The following is a 17,068-nucleotide window of genomic DNA, read 5'->3' as shown; positions in this document are numbered from 1 at the left end:
GTCTCGCTTTCGTTGTTGCTCCATTTCCTCCTTCTACAGCCAGATCAATCGCCTGTAATATATCCATCAAAAAAATGATGCATCATATGCATTTCTTCGTGCATTTTCCATGATCACTGAACAGATGAACAGGGTCTGTGCATGAAGAGCAAAATAAATGATCTGAAGAATTTAGTGTGAGTGCGTTTGATTTACGGTAATTGAAGTTTCATTGGTCCACAGTGACCCGTTTGGTAATTTCATTGGTCAGATTTTTTTTAACCTTTATACAGGTAGTCTCATTGAGTCACGAGAACCCACCCTGCAAGAGAGATGTGTATTGGGCAGCTATGTGAGAACCCGGGGTGACGAGGCTAAATTTTTTATTTATTATTTGGTCATAAAGCTCGTTAACCCGTTAATTTAAAATAATTAAAAGATAATAATAATAATTAAACATAAATTAGCTGCAGCATTGTATAAAAATAATTAAGGAATTAAAAAATAAGCCGCGGCGTTCAAAGCTTGTGAAAAAAAAAGTAGCTGCTTATAGTCCGGAAATTACGGTAAAGAAATCAGTCATTTACAGAAAAGTGACTGCATTCTGTCGTAATGGCTACGTGTTGGAAAATGTGAAGCAAAGAGTAAAATACAAAGCTATAAATCTTTTTTAAAAAATCTATGAAATTTTTAATGGTGTCAATGAAGAATCAGACACATTTTAACTTTTAGTGATAATCTAAGTTAAGAAAAAAGCCACCCGTATGGGATTTGCAGTGAGACACACACTGGATAATAGAAAATTGTGTCTACATTTAGAAGACCAAGTATAATATTGTTGTCTTATTGGTTTAACTGCGTTCCCTTTATCTACTTTTAGGACTTGTGTGAAAATCTGATGATGCTTTAGATCATATTTATGCAGAGATATAGAAAATTATAAAGGCTTCACAAACTTTCAAGCACCAATGTGTGAGTGTATACTATATATATATGGGGTTGATCGACTACATAATTTTTCAACTTGACATTAACATAATAAAACTCGAGTAGAACTTGAGTACTTGATGACATCATTGGATCTAAAGATACAAAAATAAATAAATAAATAAAACCGCAAAAAAGGTAATTATTTACAAAAAAAGACCAACAAAACATTGGGAGCGTATATTATGCTCCTACCATTTATCATACTGCAAATAAGTCACAGGAAAAACAAAACTATTAGTTATTATTATTAAGCTGCAAAACATGCAGAAATATGCGGCACGTCAAAAACAAAACTAAAAACAGTGGGAGGGTTGACCACCCCACACCACCGCCAGCTGTGGTGCGCATTAGGTTTAGTTTTAGAGATTAATATGTGTATAGGTTTTTAATAAGTTTAGAGATTAATATTTTTTGCTTTTAGTTTGTGAAACAAGGCCAGAGGAAGCTGGTTCTGGTTTGGTCGATTGCACCATATTCTGTGACCTGCAACAGTGCATGCAACACCACCCCCTAGGTTCACAATATACGGTGGTCACAGAATATGGTATAACACCGGTTAGCAACGAGCTCCGAACAGTCAGGAAGTTGATTCATTTTCTGTTTTCTTACGGTAGTTGAACCGGAAGATTCGTCTTTAGTGAAATATTTCCAGACTACTGATGCATTTCTACCTGTTTGCCAAGACTGGGCCTGCTCCGCTCAGTCCATCTGCTGAGAGGAATCCATTTAGTAACCCGCGCCCGGTGCGGATCACGTGACACGTGACGTAATGACGTCACCACGAATACGCGACGTGAAATAAAAAAACTCAGATGTCCTAGGAATCGATGTGTAGATTACTCGAGTAGTCTGTTAAAGGCCTAATATATATATATATATAAATATTTATTTATTTATACATACATATTTGTATGTATGTATGTATGTATGGAAAACAGGAAGTTTATGATCCATACCATGTGGCTTCAGTAGAGTTGCACTTGTGCCTAAAAATCCAACCCGGACCGAACCCGTATCATTTTTTCCAAGCTCAACCCAAAACTGACCAATTAACTGATTACAGGCCCGAACCTGAACCCCCCACCCCTTTATAGTAAGCTTTTACTGCTTTTGTAAGCAAATTAGTTTGGCGTGATTTAAAAAGATATTTCAAAGTATGAAAGATGTAAGATTTCTTGTTTATTAACAAGAGTCAGCGGATTATTATAGTTATAATATTATAGTTATTATAATACTATAGTTATTGTAGTTATTAAAGGTCGTTGCGCATCCGCTGACGCAGCAGCTGGGTCCAGTTAAGCTTCAGGTTGGTCACTGGCAGTCATCCATCTGAACTTTTTGCACTGTATTTTCCCGACTATAAGGCGCACCGGATCATAAGGCGCATTAAGTGAAATACTGTAAGTTAATTTTGACAGAGTTTTGAGCGCCGTGTACCACATAAAATTGTTTGAGGTCAGTAAGCACAACCAGAATTAATATATAAGGCGCACCGGATTATAAGATTCACTGTCGATTTTTTGAGAAAATCCAAGGATTTTAAGTTCGAAAAATACGGTACCTCTTTCAACCAACCGGTCAGGGCGCGGTCAAACGGCCACAAGCGGCTGGTGGTGATCCAAATTAGATTGTCAACTGCACGTGTCCGCTGACGCAACCAAAAGCCCGACACCGACCCAGCCCATCCAGCCAAGGCCGGATTAACCATATGGGCAACTGCCCAGAGGCCCATGATCTCTAAGGGGCCCAGGGCAGTGAGGGCACAAGCAGAATATCTGGTTAGCTCCTGCTTTACTTGGAGCTCTGCGCTGCACAAACTGCTGCACTTCCACTGCATTTGTGCAGCCCCGCATCCTCCCAGCGCGGCTGCTGCAGCTCTCGGTTTTTTTCATTTTTTTTTTTTCAATCGGATCCTCGATGGCGCAACCTGTCAATCAACCCAGAAGGCGTGTCAGTAACTGACCAATCGACAACCTCAATTTGTCCCGAAGGTAAACGCCCCTTACCTGCTGACAAGCTCATCAGTTTTTTTTTCTTGAGAAACATTGTTTTAATTAAAACAATAAGTTTGTATCTGTTGTGAGATGATTTTAGCAGTTTTGTAGATTTTTAATCTACTTAATGAAGAATAGTATGACTTAAAATTGTTCATCAAACAGGAAGGAAGGCTTATTATCCCTCCTCTTACTACAGTGAATGTAGTACTTTGCTATAAGTACAACTTTATTTATGACATAAGAGAAAGCTGAGCTTAAATTATCCACATAAAGTAAAATGGAATCAGCATGAAAAGAAGGAATGTTAAGTTTGAGATTCGTCCATTTTCTGATGTCTGACCAAACATTTTGTATTGACATGAAAAAAACTTGCTCCAGGGATTCATCTTCTGATTTACAAAGGGCACACAAATCAACATCAAATTTAAATCTTCTTTGCAGAAACATGGCTACAGGATATATCTTATTTATTATTTTTAAACAATTCTCCTTCACTTTAAGAGATTTAGACCATTTTGACAAATTTAGAATGAACAGAAGTCAATGGTTTTATGATTTATACTGGGAGGTTTCTTGAAGGAATCTTTGTTATACTCGGTAAATCCTTTGTCACAAACATTCATTGATAATCTTATTTCATTTGAAGTCAACTAAGTTACAGATATTTAATTTTAATTTGGGCATTAAATCGTCACCTTTGAATATATAATATTTTTAATTGTTGCATCAGCTGTTGGTCAGGTTACTTCTTGTTGTGCCATTAGCTCTAAAATAGTTATTGAATCAAGTGTTTACTTCCATCCATCTGCGGGAGTAGCAGCCTAAGTAGGGAGGCCCAGACTTCCCTCTCCCCAGCCACTTGGACCTCCAGGGGAATCCCAAGGTGTTCCAAGTGTTACTTATGTAGGTAAAACTAGACGTTAAACAACCGTTAAAATACACCAGGATGCAGGAAATGGCATCTACTTTATTAAAAATTTTATGGGGGAGGACCCCAGACCACCCCATCAGTGTGTCCCCCCCCCCCCACACACACACACACATTATAAATGCTTCTGATACCAGTGGCCAACACGTTACTAAACAAGTACACATATGATGTCATGTGATGTTCAAAGTGCGTTCAATTTAATTCAGTCTTGATGGTTTGTGTCAATGAGCATTTGGAGTTTTATAAATAAAAAATAACACTTGATAGTTAGAAAATTAAGTATATTTACTGTATATTATGGTAATTTATTCTGTATTTTGCCAGATTATGGTGATACTGGGGTCGTGATGATGGGGCCCTTGAAGATTGTTGCCCAGGGTACAGTGAAGTGTTAATCTGGCCCTGCATCCAGCACATTATTTTGTCCCGGCCTGGCGTGGGCCCGGGTTAGAAATGACCGCTCTAGGCTTCAGTCCTTGAATTGGCTGGTTGAACATGACTGCCTGACAGTTTTTATGAAGACAAAAAAACCCAGAAAAATCAAACAGAAGCAGCAGCTGAACAGGACTATATATGACAGGTTTTAAAAATAGGTAAATGTTTGTGTTCTACTTGGCTCCTCAGATCTACATCTTTGAGAACAACATCTACTACCAGTCAGACGTGAGGAGCAACTCTCTGAGGATCACCTCCTCCGGGAAGGAAGGAGTCGTCTTCAACGGGCTCGCCGACTGGTTGTACGAAGGTTAGTCGACTGGCGCATTTCCACCACGCTTTCTGAATATTTGTGGCTTTTAAACAGCAAAGTGTGGCTGTGATGGAAGTTAGATGTACTAATACTGTGAATGTTTATGAAGTATTCACTCTATTGTGATCCATTTTTCTTCCATACGTTTTTCAGCATCTTTCTTGTTCCACAATTTTTGTGCTATTTCAACAAATCATAAATCGAAACATTCAGCTCTTTCAGGAAAATCCTGCTGTAACTTTTGATAGTGGTGCAACTTTAGCTTTTTGAAATATTTCGCCTTTTCTGCCACTTTTTTCCCTCCTAGAAAATGAATCGAGCTCATTTTCCGTCCTTCAGCTCTTTAGATATGTTTACAACCTTTTACTGCTCCTTTCACATTTTATTCTGCTTCAGCCTCTTTCACCTTCCTTGTGCCAATTTAAACTGTTTTTGGCTGCTTTCAGCTAAATTCAGCTGTTTTGTGCTCCTTTCAGCTTATTTCTGCAAGTTTCATCTTTTTCTGTTATTTCAACTACTACTTTATGCTAATGTTATCTTTTTCAGCTAATTCCACTTTTTTTTTGCACTCATTTCAACTTTTTTTCAGCCCAATTGAGCAAAAACGTGCTCTCTCTACTTTCTTATGGTAATTTAAGCTTCTGCCTTTTTAGCTACTTTTCAGCTGTTAAATTTTTTTATTTCTGCTTTCATTCTAATTGGGCACAATTGTGCTCTATCTTCATTCTTCTGTTAATTTAAGCCTTTTTTCGGCCTTTTCAGCTACTTTTCAGCTTTTTGTTGTTGCCAATTTCAGCTTTTTTCACTAATTTACTTTTTTTTTGCTCATTTCTGCTTATTTAAGCCAAATTCAGCAAATATGTTCTTTCTGCTTTCTTTTGCTAACTTAAGCTTTTTCTTCAATTTCAGCTACATTTCAGCATGTTTTTAGATAATTTAGCCGTTTTTCAGCAAGTAATTGCTTAAGTAATAAGCATTCACACTGCATTTTCAGCAGGTCGGATCACAGCTGACCCTGCTCACCCTGCACACGGACTGTTTGGACCACTCCCCTCAGGCAGGAGGCTTCGGTCCATTCGGACCAGAACCTCCCGCCATAAGAACAGTTTCTTCCCCTCTGCTGTTGGACTCCTGAACACTCATAATGCTACCTCATAATTTCTGCTTTGGTCACATTACACCTGTATTATAACTGAATACTCCATCTGTACTGTTTTCTAAGCTTTTTTATTGTTTTCTATTGTATGGGTGTACATATGGTTATGTTATGTTTTTAATTTTACTTTATTTGTGGGTGTACACAGGCTCATGTCTTATGTAATGTTCTCATTTTTACTTAATTTTTACTTTATTTTACTTTACTACTATTCGCACCTTATGTCGAAGCAAATTCCTAGTTTGTGAACCTCGTTCATTGACATGGCAATAATAAACTGATTCTGATTCTGATTCTGATTTTCACAGGAAATGCAATTTCTCTTTCTATTGGTGATGTCTGGGAGAAATCATTGCTATTTTGAATTTCTTCATATTTAAGAACAAGAAAAGAGATGGCTACAGTCTGACTGCAGATTATTTTGCTTTGTGGCATTTCAATGCAGCCTTGTACAGTAGACAAACAGGCTGTCAAAGGGAAACAAGTAAACAGGAAGCCTCCACAACCCACTCAATGGCTCTGAAATGATTGCACAGATGAGGAACGTTTGGAGATGTGTGTTTTAACTTCTGTATTTGCTTTATAACCATGTTATTAAAAGATTTAGACACCAGCTGCAACAGCTTTTAGAAAAATGTGATAAAATGTTAAATTGGATCAGTAATAGGAGCATCGGAAAATGTTTTTTTTTTTTTTTCTGTTCAGAGGAGATCCTGCGGTCTCACCTGGCTCACTGGTGGTCACCTGACGGAGAGCGACTGGCCTTCCTCACCATCAACGACAGCCTGGTGCCCAACATGGTTCTGGCCCAGTTCACTGGCAGCACCTACCCCCGAGGCCAGCAGTACCCCTACCCCACGGTGAGGTGGACACATATTCACAGCTTTTGCCTGCCTATGCCATAAAATGTACCTCAACTTAGAGTTCTAGCACAACATTCCTGACCCAATCAGACACTTTGATGTATTTTTTTAATACGTTTTGTAATTCTATGAAACACAGCTAAACAAATACATGGACGGAAATTTTAAAAAAGTAGATTAAACCAACTAAAACTAGAGAAATTGCATTACCAATTAATAAATGCAGTGTGAATGCTTATTGCTAATGAACTTGCAGATAAACAGCTGAAGTTAGCTTAAAACATGCTGAAATTTAGCTGAAAAGGAAGAACAAGCCTAAGTTATCAGAAGAAAGCAGAAAGAACACATATTTGCTGAATTAGTTTTAAATAAACAGAAATTAGCTCAAAAATTAGTAAATTAGCTCTAAAAGCTGAAATTAGCCAAAAATAGCTGAAGAGTAGCTGAAAATCTAGAAAGAAGCTTAAACTACCAGAAGGAAGAGGAGAGAGCACAATTGTGCCCAGTTAGGCTGAAAGAAGCAGAAGTGAACACAAAAAAGTGGAAATTATATGAAAAAAGCTGAAATCACAACAAAAACAGCTTAAAAGTACAGGTAGTTCAAATAGCAGAAAGAAGCTTAAAATAGCAGAAGTATGTGGAGAGAGCACATTTTCGCTGAATTAGGCTGAAAAATGCTTAAATGAGTGCAAAAACTGAAATTAGCTGAAAAAGCTAAAATTAGCATAAAACAGCTGAATAGTAGCTGAAATAAGTGAAACTTGCACAATTAAGCTGAAAGGAGCATAATGAGCTGAAATGAGCAGCAATAAGTTAATTAGGCTGAAATAGCAGATATTACCATGAAAACCTTGAATTTATCTGAAAACTGCTGAAATTAGCTAAAACTACTAACAGCTGAAAAGGTAGAACAAGAACAAGCATCAATCAGCAGACGAAAGTATGAAGAACATGTTTGCCCAATTAGGCTGAACAAAGCTGAAATGAGCACAAAAAATAAACAGCTGAAAAGTGTCTAAAAACGCTGAAAGAAGCTTAAATTACCAGAAGGAAGTTGAGAGAGCACATTTTTGCTGAAATTGGATTAAAAAAGTTAAAATAAGTGCAAAAAAATGTGAAATTAGCTGAAAAAGCTAAAACAAGCATAAAACAGAAGAAATAGCTGAAAAAACTGAAACACATAAATAAGCTGAAAGGAGCATAACAAGCTGAAATTAGCAGAAAGAAGTTAGAAGAAGCACAAAAGTGTTGTAGTTAGCAGAAAGAATCTGAAAGGAGCACAAAACAGCTGAAAAAAAAACAGCTGAAATTAGCTGGAAAAAAGTTTAAATTTGCACAAGTAAGCTGAAAGAAGCTGAACCAGAACGAAATGTGAAAGGAGCAGTAAAAGGCTGTAAACAGATCTAAAGATTTGAAGGATGTAAAATGAGCTCAATTCATTTTCTATGAGGGAAAAATTGGCAGAAAAGGCTAAATATTTCAAAAAGCTAAAGTTGCACCAATACCAAAAGTCATAGCACCCTTCTCCTGAACGAGCTGAACATTTTGACATTTGTTGACATAACACAAAAACTGTGGAACGAGAAAGATGCTGAATATCATACAGAAGAAAAATAGATCACAATAGTGTGAATGCTTCATAAACATTCAGACAATAAAGTTGCTTTAGCACCTTTAGATTTTAATAAATCTTTAGAAACTTATGATTGGATTAGTAACGATCTAAAACAGATCAACTTTTGAAGTCAAAGCTATTCAAGCTAATTGACCTTAGCCAATATGAAAGTGGCAATGCTTCATTCAGTTTTGCACATATTTAGCTAAAATCCCATGTGATAGTAGCTGAGAGTCATCCACAACACATACTGTGAGTGCTAACAGAACACAAAAGATTTAAGTCTTGGCCATGCAAGTTAAGTTACTTTATTTATTTAATTAGATAGTTCTTTATTTCTGTTTATTTGTTTCAGGTCGGTCAGTCCAACCCTGCCGTTAAGCTGTCTGTGGTCAACCTGTTCGGTGCGACTCACTCTCAGGAGCTGCAGCCGCCACATCAGCTGAGGATGAGGTGACGACGCACACCGACACGCCCGCACAGCGTGGCAACACGACACAAAACCCCCTGATTCCATTCTCCCGTCTGCAGGGATTTCTACGTCACCATGGTGAAGTGGATCAGTAAGAAGCACCTCGTCGTTCGGTGGCTCAACCGGTTCCAGAATGCCTCTCTGCTGACGGTGTGCGACGCCGCCGCAGGAGTCTGTCACCAGGTTGGTGCTGCTCGCTGAATGCTGAATAGGGATTAACACCGGTTCTCTTTATTTATTAGCATTTATTTTGCATTTTCGCCAACTTTGAAAACCTTTAGCGGAATTAGCTACCGCTAACTTTAAATCCGGTTAAAGTCCACAATTTTTTTTTAAGATGTTTTCTAGTCTAAACGTAATGCTATTTAGAGCTAAGCAACGCAGAGCACCACATGGTCATGTCACCATGCTTGCTGTGTTTTTTTCCCCATATCTACCACAAACAACCTCTGTCTCATGGTGTCAGTTTACAGCCAATACCAGAGACTTTAACATAAATGCCAAAGCAAACTTGAACAGGAAAATAACACGAAAAACCCATTTTCACCTTTAGAAACATCGTAAACAGTCAGAAACATCGTAAACAGTCAGAAACATCGTAAACAGTCAGAAACATTGCACACTTAATTCCTACACAGCATGCTTTTCAGCCTAATTCACTGTATCTGGGACGTGACTCTCTCACACATTTCACATCTTTACTTCAATACAAACAGATTTTACTGAGTGAATATTGATGATGACCCACAGCAACTTTTGTAGTTAGTTTATAAAAGTAGTTAACCACAAAGAGGATCATCAAAGTGAGTTAATTCTAGTAAATGACACCAGGGACACGTCCGACACACATTGAATGCATCACTCTGCTTCAGCACAGCAGAGTTCTGCTCCACCTCTTTGGTTCAGATGGATCAGATTAATGTATGAAAGCTCACCTCTGAACGGGACATGGACATTGACATTTTATTCGTGATTTATGAACCGTAATGAGTTGTGTTCACTTACATCGTGTCACATTACAGACAGTCTTACAGTGTCAGCGACAGCAGTGGATGATAAACGTTAGCGCTTTAGCGTTAGCTTCCGCTAATTGTTTTAATCCGTTTAGCTGTTTAGTGTTAGTGAAGCTAATTTTGTTAGTTAGCAAATTAGTGGTTAGCAAAGCTAACTTTTTGATTAGCTGGGCCCTCCACTGGATTTTAGTTAACATTTTGCTACTTAGTAGCAGGCTACCTAATTCAAGGTTAGCTTGAACTAGTTTCAAGCTAGCCTTTAGTCACTTTAAATTCTAGTTAAACTTTTACTACTTTTGACATGTTTAGCCACCATACCACACCCATTTCACTATTTTAAGCTAACTTTGTGCTACATTAGCCATTATCTAGCCTTCCAATACATTTAGCTTTTAGCCAGCTTTTTGCTACTTTATCATTTTTGGCTTCTTTCTACTTTTTACTACATCACTACTTTTACTTACAGCTAGCCTATTGCTACTTTTAACAAGCCATTTGCAAGTTTTAGATTTAAAAAAAATATATTTTAGTTTTTAGCTAACTACGGTGACTGACAAGTGCAAACTCGCAGTAAACATTTATGCGTGCTGCAAACACATGAATGATGCAAACTACAAAACACACAAAGAAAACACAATTGAAACAGGATAATGCTGAAAAAACATGCAATCATAGAAAAACAGAAGAAAAAACTTACAACCAACAACACAAATGCAAAGGAAAAATGCTGCAAATATCAAATACGTTAAAATGGCCAAAACAACTACAAGTAAGAAATGCTGCAAACTCACTCCTCAAAACAGAAATGCACCAGACCAGGAGAGGGACTCGACCACCAAGTAATCTGGGTGCAGACCTCCTGTAAAGACATTATCAAGATGCCCAGAAGAAAGTAAGGGTGAAGAAAGAAGTACTTGAGTTCAGCAAAGTTCAGTCAGGTCATCTGGACGTTTTTTTCATTTGTTGAGATGTTTTGTCCTTCATCCAAAAGGACTTCATCAGTCTGAGCAGCCATAACAAACTCATTCCCACAAGCAGCACACTCACATAGTGGACCAACCAGTTTCATAGTGATAAAATGGTTTTGGGTGCCCTTCCTCTCCCCCGTCGACTCCTCCGAGGCAGTCATCACCAAACTGGTTCAAAACATCAAAGTTCATGCTCAATAATCCATCCATCCATTATGTTGTACCCGCTTATTCCATTTTGGGTCACGGGGGTCGCCGGTGCCCATGTCCAGCAATCACTGTGCGAGGGGCGGGGGACACCCTGGACATGTCTCCAGTCCATCACAGGGACACATAGAGACAAATGAGACAAACAACCATTCACTCTCTCACTCACACCTAGGGACAATTTAGAGTTACCAATCAGCCTAACATGCATGTTTTTGGTCTGTGGGAGGAAACAGGATTACTCGGAGAAAACCCACGCATGCACGGAGAGAACATGCAAACTCCACCCAGAAAGGCCCCCGGACCGGGATTTGAACCGGCAACCTTGTCGCTGAGAGGCAGCAGCTCTACCAGTTGCGCAACCGTGCTGCCCATGCTCAATAATCCAGGTAGAAAATCCATCAAAGTTCAGTCAGGTCATCTGGATGGTTTCTTTTTTTTTTGACATTTCGTCCTTCATCCAAAGGACTTCATCAGTCCAAGGAGCCACAACAAACTCATTCCCACAAGCAGTACACTTATATAGTGGACCAACCAGTTTGTTGGTGATAAGATGATTTCTGGGATCCACCCTGTACTTTTAACTGAACTTTGTTGGATTTTTTAACCTGGATTACTGAGCACGAACTTTGATGTTCTGAATCACTTTGGATATGGCTTCCTCAGAGGAATCAACTGGGGGAGAGGGTGGGCCCCAGAAACCATCTTATCACCTTCCAACTGGTTGGACCACTATGTGAGTGTGCTGCTTATGGGGCTGAGTTTGTTGTGGCTCCTCGGACTGATGAAGTCCTTTGGATGAAATACAAAACGTCTCAACAAAAAAAGAAACCGTCCAGATGACCTGACTGAACTTTGTTGAATTTTGACCTGGATTACTGAGCATGAACTTTAAAGTACTTGAGGTTTTTTTTTTTGGTGTTTTTGGTATTTGCAGCATTTTTCCTTTGCATTGGTTTGTTGATGTGTTTTTCTGTTGCATTTGTTTATGTTTTGTGTTTGCATCATTTATGTGTTTGTGGCATGTTTAGCTGTTTGCTGTGCATTTGCACCTGTCAGCCACTGTAGCTAGCATTGTGTGACCATTTGCTTTTTTAGCTAGCATCTACTATCACACCACATTTTAGCTCCGAATCAATCAAACTGACTGAGTGAAATTTAGACTTTCTTTTTTTCTTCTAGAGACACGAGGAATCATCAGAAACTTGGCTCTCCCAACAGGTAAAGATTACACGCTTTTCTGTTTTTAGTCTTTGACTGTGCAAAGGTGGTAAAATTATTCTAACTTTGGAAAAAATATGTTTCATTTTCCTGCACATTAACTATATCTGCTGTTTTCTGTTGTTTGTTGAGTACAAGAAACGTTGTGTGCTCAGATTTGGTAAAATTTCACAGAGAAATGAGCTGCGAGTTGGAAAAAATATGAAGTATTTTAAGGTAACAGTGTCTCTGTGATAAGCAAAAGCTGGAGGCGTTTGTTTTAAAGTAAATAGTTTGATTTTTTTTTTTTAACACTCGTGCTGCCCTTATGTCAAAAAGACCCACAAGGTCTCATTATTTTGACTCAAGGGCAGCAGGAAGTTAATTACGTTTAAAAGCTCTTGTAAAAGAACACAAATTGTATAAAACAAATAAAAAAAAACATTTTATTTTAATGCATCCTCCATTTTTTTGCTGCAGTAGAGACGGTTCTTGCTGAAATTGTGTCACCTTCCCGTTCATATCCTCAGGGAGAAGAACCTCTGTTCTCCGAGGACTCGAGCAGGTTCTTCCTCACTCTGCCCGTCAGACAGGGAGGTCACGGAGACTTCCGCCACATCACCATGTTCACTCAGAAGGTGACTGGAAACACATTTTCTCTCACATTTGTGTCATCTCACAGCAGAAAAGACAGAATCTGAGTTCTATTGTTGGGAGGTTTTATTTTAATCCCGTTCAGTGTTTTTTCTTACTAAAATCTGCCGCTTTCCCGATAATTCACTACCGTCATTTAGATTAAATCCCTACATTGTGTTTTGTCACCATGTGCTGATTTACAGCTGCAGTCAGAAATTTCCATACAGGCCTTAAACATCCATCCATCCATCCATTATCTTTCCCCGCTTATTCCATTTTGGGTCACGGGGGTCGCTGGTGCCCATGTCCAGCAATCACTGTGCGAGGGGCGGGGTACACCCTGGACGAGTCGCAAGTCCATCACAGGGCCACATAGAGACAAACGAGACAAACAACCATTCACTCTCATTCACACCTAGGGACAATTTAGAGTTACCAATCAGCCTAACATGCATGTTTTTGGTCCATGGGAGGAAACCGGAGTACCCGGAGAAAATCCACGCATGCACGGAGAGAACATGCAAACTCCACCCAGAAAGGCCCCTGGACCGGGGTTTGAACCAAGGACCTGCTTGCTGAGAAGCTGCAGCTCTACCAGTTGCGCCACCGTGCTGCCCGGCCTTAAACATACATAGCTAATTTTTCGGCCTATAAGTCGCAGTTGTTTTGCATAATTTGCATGCCCTGCGACTTGTACGCTGAAGCGACGCATTTATGGATTTTTTTTCCCCATATTTATAAACCAATTTTTGGCTGAGATATGACCGTTTTCATTCATTCTGACTGAAAATATTGAACACTACCATTTTCAGCCGCTAGATGGCAGTCGAGAAGTATGGCATGCCGTTGTATTATGTAATAGACAAAAGTGGCTATTATGACACAATCGGCTTGCCATAGACTGCCACCATCGTCTGCTTGGAGCAACCGTCAAATCAGCTTCATTTCACTGCGCCGCCCTGGCGAAGTGCAGCTAATTTGACCATTAAAGTGCATTTATTAAGTAAAAGTTAGACTGAGACACACCTTTGCTATAATTTCGAGCAAACAAATAATTGTTTTTAAGTGTTAATCTTGTTAAATTCTTCTTAAACGCTCCAGTGGCCGCCATTTGGCAGCCAACCGATTTTTGGCACAACACCGGCCCACATTTCCGGGTTCAGCCCGCATTTCCAGGTTGTCAGTGGTGACGCGTAATAGATGCGACATATACGACGAAGCGACTTATTTATGGATTTTTACACTTTATTAGACATATTTGGACCGATGCGACTTATAGGGCGGTGCAATGTTTACGGTGGAAAATACCGTACACTCCCACTAATATTTGGAAACATGTCTCACCTAGAACACAGGGTTTCTGTCTCCATCAACAAGCTTCTGGTTGATATTAGACTTCTCTCTTCTTCTGCTAGGTAGAATTGGTCAAGTTCATTTAATTTGGTTTATTTCCTGCCACAGACACTTCTAAGAAAAGTCCACAAACTGTCAATGAGTTTGATGTCAGGGCTTTAGTAAGGTCGTTCCAGAAGGTTGACGTTAGCTGATTTATCCAATCAGAAACCAGTTTTGATGCGTGTTTGGATCCATTGTCTTAGTTTCAACTATCTAGCTAATGATTTAAGGTGAAGGGTTTGAAGGTACAGTATTCCTATTCCAGCACCAGCCCCACATCATGATGCTTCCACCACCATGTGTGACAGTTCCTCTTAGGTTTGAAAGCCTCATCTCGACTCCTCCAAACAAGCTTCTTGCCATTGTGCCCAATCCTTCAATCTTTGTCTCGTCTGACCATCAAATCTTTCCCCAGAAGGCATTTAACTCGTATATGTGTGGATTTTGGAGGCGGGGCTTCTTTTGTGGTCACCAAGGCCACGTAACACTGACTTCACTGTGGAGGGGATCGTTAGTGTTCCAGCAGGTTCCAGTCCGTGGAAGACTTGAGCCTCATTGGTTCCTGGGTTGTTCCTGAATCTCCCAATTAATCTGAGTGCTGTCAAACAAATATTTTTCATGTGGGCAGAGAGAACCTAGCAGCTGCAGTCAATCACGATCACTAATGAGATATTAACAGGCCTTGTCAAAATAAAAGACTTTCTGGAACCTTTAGCACCATGCAAGTGTTTTAGGTGAATATGTGGATACATTTGACCCTAGATGGATCTGAGAAATATTGCAATAAATTTAAACAAACAAACAAAAAAAATGGTCTCTTTGTATTTTGCCCGTCCAGTCTACATGTGTTTTGTGGAATTGGAGAATGCTTTCGACCGTGTTCCTGGTGGTACACTGTGGGAGTCGCTCCGTGAGTATGGGATTGGGGGCCCGTTGCTATGGGCTGTTCAGTCCCTATACAAGCGATGTGAGAGTTTGGTTCACATTGCTGGTAGTACGTCGGACCTCTTCAGGGTGGGAGTTGGACTCTGCCAGGGCTGCCTGTTGTCACCGATTCTGTACATAACTTGTATGAACAGAATTTCTCAGTGCAGCCCGGGGGCAGAGGGTTTCCGGTTTGGTGGCCTCAAGATTTCATCTCTGCTCTTTGCAGATGATGTGGTCCTGTTGGCGTCATCATGCCGTGATCTTCAGCTCTCACTGGAGCAGTTTGCAGCTGAGTGTGAAGCGACTGGGATGAGAATCAGCACCTCCAAATCTGAGGCCATGGTCCTCAACCGGAAAGGGTGGATTGCTCTCTTCAGGTCGAGGGTGAGGTTCTTCCTCAAGTGGATGAGTTCAAGTATCTCGGGGTTTTGTTCACAAGTGAGGGAAGAATGGAGCATGAGGCTGACAGACAGATTGGTGCAGCATCTGCGGTATTGCAGACTCTGTACCAGTCCATTGTGGTGAAGATGAAGCTGAGCTGTAAGACAAAGCTCTCATTTACCAGTCAGTCTACGTTCCTACCCTCAACTATGGTCATGAGCTCTGGGTAGTGACCAAAAGAATGAGATCATGGATACAGGCAGTTGAAATGAACTTCCTCCAAAGGGTAGCTAGACTCCCTTAGAGATAGTGTGAGAAGTTCAGTTATCAGGAGAGACTCTGAGTAGAACCGCTGCTCCTCCACATCAAGAGGAGCCAGTTGAGGTGGTTTAGGCATCTGGTAAGGATGTTCCATGGACACCTCCGTAAGGAGGTGCTTTGGGCATGTATGACTCGGACGATACCGCGAAGAAGACCCAGGACACGCTGGGGAGACTATGTCTCTCGGTTGGCCTGGAAACACCTTGGAATCCTCCCAGAAGAGCTGGAAGAGTTGGCTGTGGAAAGAGATGTCTGGACCTCCCTGCTCAAGCTGCTTCCCCCGCGACCAGACTTCGGAATTGGCTGGCTGGATGGTTGGATATTATGTCATGTAACCATTCCACCCTGGAAAAACGATTTAATTAATTCATCACAGAAGGCCAAAGTTCACCTTTATGCCTGAGTGAATAGAAACCTCTGACCTCAACTATAAACAATGTTATTAGTTGATATTAGTAACTATTAGTTACTATATTTTTTCATGTTGACCAAACAAAAGCAACACAGCGCCCTCTTGTGTCTGCTTTCAAATTCCTGCATTTCCAAAAAGTTTGTTTACAAAACAAAAATGATCCCTGGGTTTTCTCTAACAGGATGAAGTTCGATACCTAACGTCAGGAACCTGGGAGGCGACTGAACTCCTCTTTTATGACGAAAACTACAACATCATGTAAGCTTCATTTTACACCGATTATCTAAAGTTTTCACCAAGATTTTTAATGTAATCTTTTTTTCCCCAATGTTGCCACTCCCTGGTTAGCAGTTTCACACAAAAGCTTAATCATAGTTAAAGTATGTTTGTGAGTACGTTTCAATATTTGAGTGGTAAGAATGCAGAATGATGGTCGTGTGTGATTCACGTAAAAAATAAACGCCTATAAACAAAAAGTTACACTGCTTCAACGTGGTTTAACAGGTTTATCTAATATTCAGTCAGCATCTTCTGTAGTTAGTTCGGTGATCAGATAAAAACTACTTTGGTGTGTTAATGTGAACGCCAAGTCTGCGTCATTTTTCTGTACGTTTTTACAGTTTAACTACTTCAATTTAATTCAGTGTATTTAAATAGCACCAATTCACAACAATCATTCAACCTTTATTTAGACACGTAAATCCCATTGAGCCTCCAGGACTCATTTACAAGAGAGACCTGATTTCAACAAAGAACGATGACAACATGACATAAATAGACAGTTATAAAAAGGCATACAGATTTTTTTTTTTTTTTTTACAAATAAGATGGCTAAAAAAAGTAACAAAAAACAGCTA

The 17,068-nt window shown here is 39.7% G+C and overlaps 1 protein-coding gene across 1 annotated transcript in view; it reads left to right on the top strand.

Annotated features, from left to right (window-relative positions):
• LOC119429081 (inactive dipeptidyl peptidase 10) overlaps positions 1-17,068 on the top strand; it is a 142,578-nt gene that overhangs the window by 97,526 nt on the left and 27,984 nt on the right. Inside the window, exons 5-12 of the mRNA XM_037696798.1 lie at positions 4,522-4,642; positions 6,507-6,661; positions 8,635-8,732; positions 8,811-8,934; positions 12,122-12,160; positions 12,670-12,777; positions 13,125-13,142; positions 16,393-16,469. Of these exons, the coding sequence (XP_037552726.1) occupies positions 4,522-4,642; positions 6,507-6,661; positions 8,635-8,732; positions 8,811-8,934; positions 12,122-12,160; positions 12,670-12,777; positions 13,125-13,142; positions 16,393-16,469 (740 nt within the window). The remainder of the gene's footprint in view (positions 1-4,521; positions 4,643-6,506; positions 6,662-8,634; positions 8,733-8,810; positions 8,935-12,121; positions 12,161-12,669; positions 12,778-13,124; positions 13,143-16,392; positions 16,470-17,068) is intronic.

This window comes from Nematolebias whitei, chromosome 23, assembly GCF_014905685.2.
Source record: "Nematolebias whitei isolate Nwh7 chromosome 23, NemWhi1, whole genome shotgun sequence".
Lineage (NCBI taxonomy): Eukaryota > Metazoa > Chordata > Actinopteri > Cyprinodontiformes > Rivulidae > Nematolebias > Nematolebias whitei.
Note: the sequence above shows the minus strand (reverse complement) of the source record. Positions and strands in the feature narration are given on the sequence as shown.